Genomic DNA, 6,707 nt, shown 5'->3' with positions numbered 1-6,707 from the left:
AAAAATATTCCTTCTGTATAATGGCATGCAGGCCAGAATTAGGACTCCGGAATCCCTGCTTAATTATTACAAAATACAAGAAAAGAGACGTTAAATTCTTAACAACCTCAACTTCTAAAAAAAGAAGCATTCCCAACGAGGAGAGAGAAACAAAAGAGAGAAACGAGAAAAACGAGAGAGAGAGAAGAGAGGAGAGAAAACGGAGGAGAGAGAGAAGGAGGAGAACGAGAGAGAGAGAGGAGAGAGAAGACGAGAAAAAGAGAAAGAGAGAGAGAGAAGAGAGAGGAGACGAGAGAGAGAGGAGGAAGAAAAGCGAGATGAGAGAGAGGAGAGAAGAAACAGGAATGAGAGGAGAGAGAGGAGATAGAAAGAGAGAGAACGAGAGAGCGAGAGAGAAACAGGAGAGAAGGGGGAGAGAGAAAGAATGACGAGAGAGAGGAAGAGAGAGAGGAGAGAACGATGAGAGAGACAGAAGAAAAGAGAAGAAAGAAGACAAGAAGGAAAAGAGAGGAAGAGAAGAGAGGAGATAGAAGAGAAGAGGAAAACGAGAGAACGATGAGAGAGAGAAAAAGAGAAACGGAGAGAGAGAGAGAAAAGAACGAGAGAGAGAGAGAAGAGAAACGAAGAGAGAGAGAGAAGAAGAAACGAGAGAGAGAAGAGGAAGGAGAAACGAGAGAGAGAGAGAAGAGAAAGAGAGAGAGAAAGAAGAGAAACGAGAGATGAAGAGGAGAGAAACGAGAGAGAGAAACACGAGAGGAGAGAAACGAGAAGAGAGAGAGAGGAAAGAACGAGAGAGAGAGAGAGAGGAGAGAAAACGAGGAGAGAGGAGAGAAAACGAGAGAAAGAGGAAGAGAGAGAGGAAGAATGAGAGAAAAACACGAGAGGAGAGAGATTGGGTTTGTATACCGCAACACCATTGATTAAAACACTAGCCAGCTGTATTGCCACCAGATTGTCTCATTGATCGTCACTGCATCATAAATCCAATCTGATTCAGGTTCAAGAGATTCAAACATGATCTGTGTAACATTTCATACGAAATTTACAGGTCAGCACCCACTCCCAACGGTCAACACATTTGAAAAGCTTTTCTATGTATATCTGCGTAAAAAAAGTGTTCCAATGACATGAAATCGCGTTTGCATCATGTGAGTCTTTTAACATGTTATTGAGTAGGCATTAACCTATAAACTGGTTGATAGGTCATTGGAAAGACTTATCTTCCTCTATATTCTACTACAAAACAATTCTTTGTGGAAATAAGTCAGACATAACTTTAAGGAATAAGTCATTGTCTTTCTACCCCAGCTGGCATTGAGAGGAATATTTGACTTTTGTTCTTGATGTTTTTCGACAAACCAGGGATATTCTCACCATCATGAACAATGATTATAACAATTGAAAGAGTTTCCAATTCCTTTCAGAGAGTTTATTTCTGTGAATCAAAGCCGTTTCCCAGTGGTTTCTAACTACACATTAATTGAAAAAGTCATCTTAGCTTTGGTATGATCACAAAGGTATATATTTTTTTTTGTTTGTTCCAGTAATTTTTCTCATTATACATGCGTTCTGTTTGTATGATATAACTGTTGATCTATTATTTTTGAATTAAAATTAAAAACTTTTTTAAAATCTTTTTTTATATACAGTGCGGAGAACAAAGTATTTGATAACACTGCCATTTTGCAGGTTTTTGCCTACTTACAAAGCATGGTAGGGTCTGTCATGTTTTGTATCGATACGAGTACACTTCAACTGTAGGACGGAATCTAACAAAAAAATCCAGAAATCACATTGTATGATTTTAATAGTTAATATTTGCATTTTATTGCATGACATAAGTATTTGATCACCCTAGCCAAACCAGTATAGGAATTCCGGTCTCACAGAACCTGTTAGTTTTTCTTTAAGAAGCCCCTCCGTTTCTCCATCATTACTCTGTATTAACTGCACCTGTTTGAACTCGTTACCTGTAATAAAAGACACCTGTCCACGACACTCAATCGAAACAGACTCCAACCTCATCCACAATGGCCAAGACCAGAGAGCTGTGTAAGGAACATCAGGGATATAATTGTGTAAGACCTGTACAAGGCTGGGATGGTCTTACAGGACAATACCAAGGCAGCTTGGTGAGAAAGGCAACAACCTGTTGGCACAAATTATTAGAAAATGGAAGAAGTTCAAGATGACGGTCAATCACCTCGGTCTGGGGCTCCATGCAAGATCTCACCTCGTGGGGCATCAATGATTCATGAGGAATGTGAGGGATCAGCCCAAACTACACGGCAGGACCTGGTCAATGACCTGAAGAGAGCTGGGACCCACAGTCTCAAAGAAAACCATTTAGTAACACACTACGCCGTCATGGATTAAAATCTTGCAGCGCCACGCAAGGTCCCCTTGCTCAAGCCAGCGCATGTCCAGGCCGTCTGAAGTTTGGCCAATGACCATCTGGATGATCCAGAGGAGGAATGGGAGGAAGTCATGTGGTCTGATGAGACAAAAATAGAGCTTTTTGCTCTAAACTCCACTCGCCTGTGTTTGAGGAATAGAAGGATGAGTACAACCCCAAGAAACCATCCCAACCGTAAGCATGGAGGTGGAAACATCATTCTTTGGGATGTTTTTCTGGCAAAGGGGACAGACGACTGCACCGTATTGAAGGGGAGGATGGATGGGGGCCATTGTATCGCGAGATCTTGACCAACAACCTCCTTCCTCGATAAGGCATTGAAGATGGGTCGTGGCTGGTTCTTCCAGCATGACAACGACCCGAAACACACAGCCAGGGCAACTAAGGAGTGGCTCCGTAAGAAGCATCTCAAGGTCCTGGAGTGGCCTAGCCAGTCTCCAGACCTGAACCCAATAGAAAATCTTTGGGGGAGCCGAAAGTCCGTATTGCCCAGCGACAGCCCGAAACCTGAAGGATCTGGAGAAGGTTCTGTATGAGGGAGTGGGCCAAATAATCCCTGCTGCAGTGTGTGCAAACCTTGGTCAAGAACTACAGGAAACGTATGATCTCTGTAATTGCAAACTAAGGTTTCTGTACCAAATATTCAGTTCTGCTTTTCTGATGTATCAAAAATACTTATGTCATGCAATAAAATGCAAATTAATTAATTTAAAATCATACAATGTGATTTTCTGGATTTTTGTTTTAGATTCCTTCTCTCACAGTTGAAGTGTACCTATGATAAAAATTACAGACCTCTACATGCTTTGTAAGTAGGAAAACCTGCGAAATTGTCAAGTGTATCAAAAATTACTTTGTTCTCCCCACTGATATATATATACAGTATATAATACAAAAATGTAAAAATAAAAAATAAAATATATATATATATTCTACTACAAACATAGAAACGTGCCGTGTAAAAATTGGATGGATGTACACATGTAGTGTTCAGAGAGACAGACATGCTTTCCAAATGACACTATTAGAGGTCTATGGGTCCTGGTCAAAAAGTAGTGCACTAAAGATGGGGCATTTTGGACACACGATGCATGTTCAGTTCTTAGAGATTACATATTGGTGACTACAGTTAATATTCATTCATATCATGGCTATTTAGTGTTTTATTTTTAATTTTAATTTTGTATTGTTTTTATTAACTAGGCAAGTCATTTAAGAACAAAATTCTTGTTTTCAATGACGGCCGGGAACATGAAAATAATATTTCTCCTTCTGCTATTGAGCAGTTTACAGGCAATTATTGGGACATCTGTCCTTAAACAGCATTAGGAGGGACAGCCAGACAGACGGACAGCCAGACGGCATCTCGATGGTACTATAGAGCCCCATTGTGAGCACAGCTTCCTTTAACTATCAGTTAAATATAGTCCCAGTAAGAAAGGCACATACATTAATGAATACAGTTGGTTTAGGAAACACATTAACATGTACGTCATTTAGCAGATGCTCTTACCAGAGCGATTTACAGAAGCAATTAGGGAAGGGATTCTTTTTTTTTTTATCGGGGGGGTGGGGCGGCTCAGTCGGGGTCTCAACTTACTGTTGACAGTTTACAATAATAGAATATACAAGGTAGATTTCAACATTTTATTGTGTATCAGCAGTCACTTAATTAGCCCATGTCAGAAAATGTTTTTGATTGGTAAATTAGTCTAGAGGCCAGATATCCAAACCGGTGGGGGCCCCTTGATCATCAGTTATCATATTAAAAATTGCAGACGTTTGCCTTAAACCCTATGCAAACGTGTTTGAATGGCAGGAAATTAAATTTAAAACTTTTAAATGTTTTGTCTTCACTGTACAAAGAAGGGCGGCTAAAATGTTTTGGAAAAAAAAGGTGTGACAACGAGCCAATGAGCCACGGCCCCTCCTGATGAGTTCAGTTATTATGTGGTCCCCATCCCCACCAAAGTTGCCCATCCCTGAATTAGGGGTAAAGTGCCTTACTGGCTTGACAACCTGCTGTCACATGACTTGAAAAAACAGAGGGAGCAGTATCAGATAAGTCGAAAACACAGAGGAGAAAATTGGAAGCAACATGTAACTCTCCAGGGTAGTTGTATGCACCTGTTAGAAATACAACAGACCACAAAACAGTCTCTCTCTCTCTCTGTCTCTCTCTCTCTCTCTCTCTCTCTTCTCTCTCTCTCTTCTCTCTCTCTCCTCTCTCTCTCTCTCTCTCTCTCTCTCTCTCTCCTCTCTTCTTCTTCTCTCTCTCTCTCTCTCTCTTCTCTCTCTCTCTCTTCTCTCTCTCTCTCTCTCTCTCTCTCTCTCTCCTCTCTCTCTCTCTCTCTCTCTCTCTCTCTTCTCTCTCTCTCTCTCTCTCTCTCTCTCTCTCTCTCTCTCTCTCTCTCTCTCTCTCTCTCTTCTCTCTCTCTCTCTCTCTCTCATCTCTCTCTCTCCTTTTTTTATCTCTCTCCATACCAGCTAAAGTGGGTGGACAGACACAGGCAACGGTCAGAAAACAACTGTCAGTCTTAGCATAGCCTATTGAGGTCAATACAGGCTGTTGAGGGGGAAAAGTGCGCAAACAGTAGTATCATTTTATTCTATATTACTTACATATCTCCTCAGTTTCTTCTCTGGAGGAGACTTTCTCAACCAGCCTTGGAAGATGATTTCTCCTCCACCGCTCATGCTGAACAAACAACCGCTTCTTCAAAAATCCTGTTCCAGTCTCGTAACCGCTAGTGGTGTAATATACTTTCAGTACATAACGGGTCCCGTCCAGTTAGTCAATGTGAAACGGTGCTATCGGTGCCGGACACTGTTTGGTGCAGTCTGCTGCCCATTTATCTCGTTGGTCTATAGCGCAAGGCCGGCTGGGAGAGAGAGAGAGAGAGGACGAGATGCTGCCTGACTGCTATTCGTCCTTGGTGTCACGCTCTGTCACCATAACGCACAGAACTGAATCCCACCTCTAGTCGGTTCGCGGAACTCGGAGCGCATCCACCGATCTCTCGTCCCTCTCTTCTCGGGAGTTATTATGCGGCTGTGTTGGGCGGTTAACTAGCATCGAGCCGGCGAGCGGCGGGTGAACTCAACGGATCCCGGTGATGTAGGAAGTAGTGAAGGGTGTCTCTGCACTTTGTTTTCCAATTCACACCACGCCCACCGAACTACAGGGATGGGCTCCGGGCAAGTAGAGCCGCGCTGGGATGAACACAGACAGGAGCTGCGCCTTGGCTTGACGCTTGCGCCTTGACGCAGACACGGCTCCTCTCTCTGATCAGCCCAGCGTTGCTGTTCTTGCCCGGAGTCCATTATGCGCTGAAGCAGTCAGACGCTACATAGTGTAGTATAAACGACACACCCACTGGGCAAAAACTGGTTGAATCAACAGCGTTTCCACGTCATTTCAACCCCCCAAAAAATTCAATGTGATGATGTTGAATCAACGTGGAAAAACTGATTGTGGATTGAAAATCATTTTTTTTTTACATCAACATATGGGAATGTCATGTCTTTTTCACACAACTTTTAACCTAAATCCTGTGACATGTTTTGTTGATTTCACGTTTTAATTCACTTTAGTTGACAACTCAACCAAATGTATATCAGAACTGGTGACCGTGCCCAGTGGGCAGARGCAAATTAAATTGCGAACATGGAAACAGGAGTAAGCTATAGCAGAAAGACTACGTGTCTACTTAGAGAAACCGTAATGTAAACATGTCGGTGAATGGAAAGTACGATCTGTGCTGCATTTAATAGGAGTGGAAATAGGACAATTGGTTTCATCCAACTTTTTATGCATGAAAGTCATATTAATTAGTAGGCTAATATATATTACTAAGATAACATTTTATTCTACCTATAAGTTGTGTTGAGAAACTTGTGGGTTGATTARCTGTTGCTTGAATGCGAATCTTTCGTCAGTGGCAGAAAGACAAAAATACAGGAGATAAATGAGGAAGAGGTGTGAAAACGCACCATCTAGTGGATAAAATAGACATTACACTACATAGCTTTGGTCCAGGGCCCGGTTTCCCAAAAGCATCTTAAGGCTTGGTTCATCTGGATGAATTTAGCCTTAAGATGCTTTTGGGGAACCAGGCCCTGGGCGTTAGTGCATTCCTCTACTAATGAAGGGTAGCCGGTGCGGCAGGCAGGCCTAGTGGTTAGAGCGTTGGACCAGTAACCGAAAGGTTTGCTGGATCGAATCCCCCGAGCTGACAAGGTAAAAATCTGTCGTTCTGCCCCTGAACAAGGCAGTTAACCCACTGTTCCT

The 6,707-nt window shown here is 42.3% G+C and overlaps 1 protein-coding gene across 1 annotated transcript in view; it reads right to left on the bottom strand.

Annotated features, from left to right (window-relative positions):
• The window catches only part of gab2 (GRB2-associated binding protein 2), a 141,334-nt gene extending 135,614 nt beyond the window's left edge, over positions 1-5,720 (bottom strand). The window contains exon 1 of the mRNA XM_024139148.2: positions 5,039-5,720. Coding sequence (XP_023994916.1) covers positions 5,039-5,113 — 75 coding nt within the window. The 5' untranslated portion in view covers positions 5,114-5,720. The remainder of the gene's footprint in view (positions 1-5,038) is intronic.
• Positions 5,721-6,707: the final 987 nt, after the last annotated feature.

This window comes from Salvelinus sp. IW2-2015, unplaced genomic scaffold (genome assembly GCF_002910315.2).
Source record: "Salvelinus sp. IW2-2015 unplaced genomic scaffold, ASM291031v2 Un_scaffold1688, whole genome shotgun sequence".
NCBI classification, from domain to species: Eukaryota; Metazoa; Chordata; class Actinopteri; order Salmoniformes; family Salmonidae; genus Salvelinus; species Salvelinus sp. IW2-2015.
Note: the sequence above shows the minus strand (reverse complement) of the source record. Positions and strands in the feature narration are given on the sequence as shown.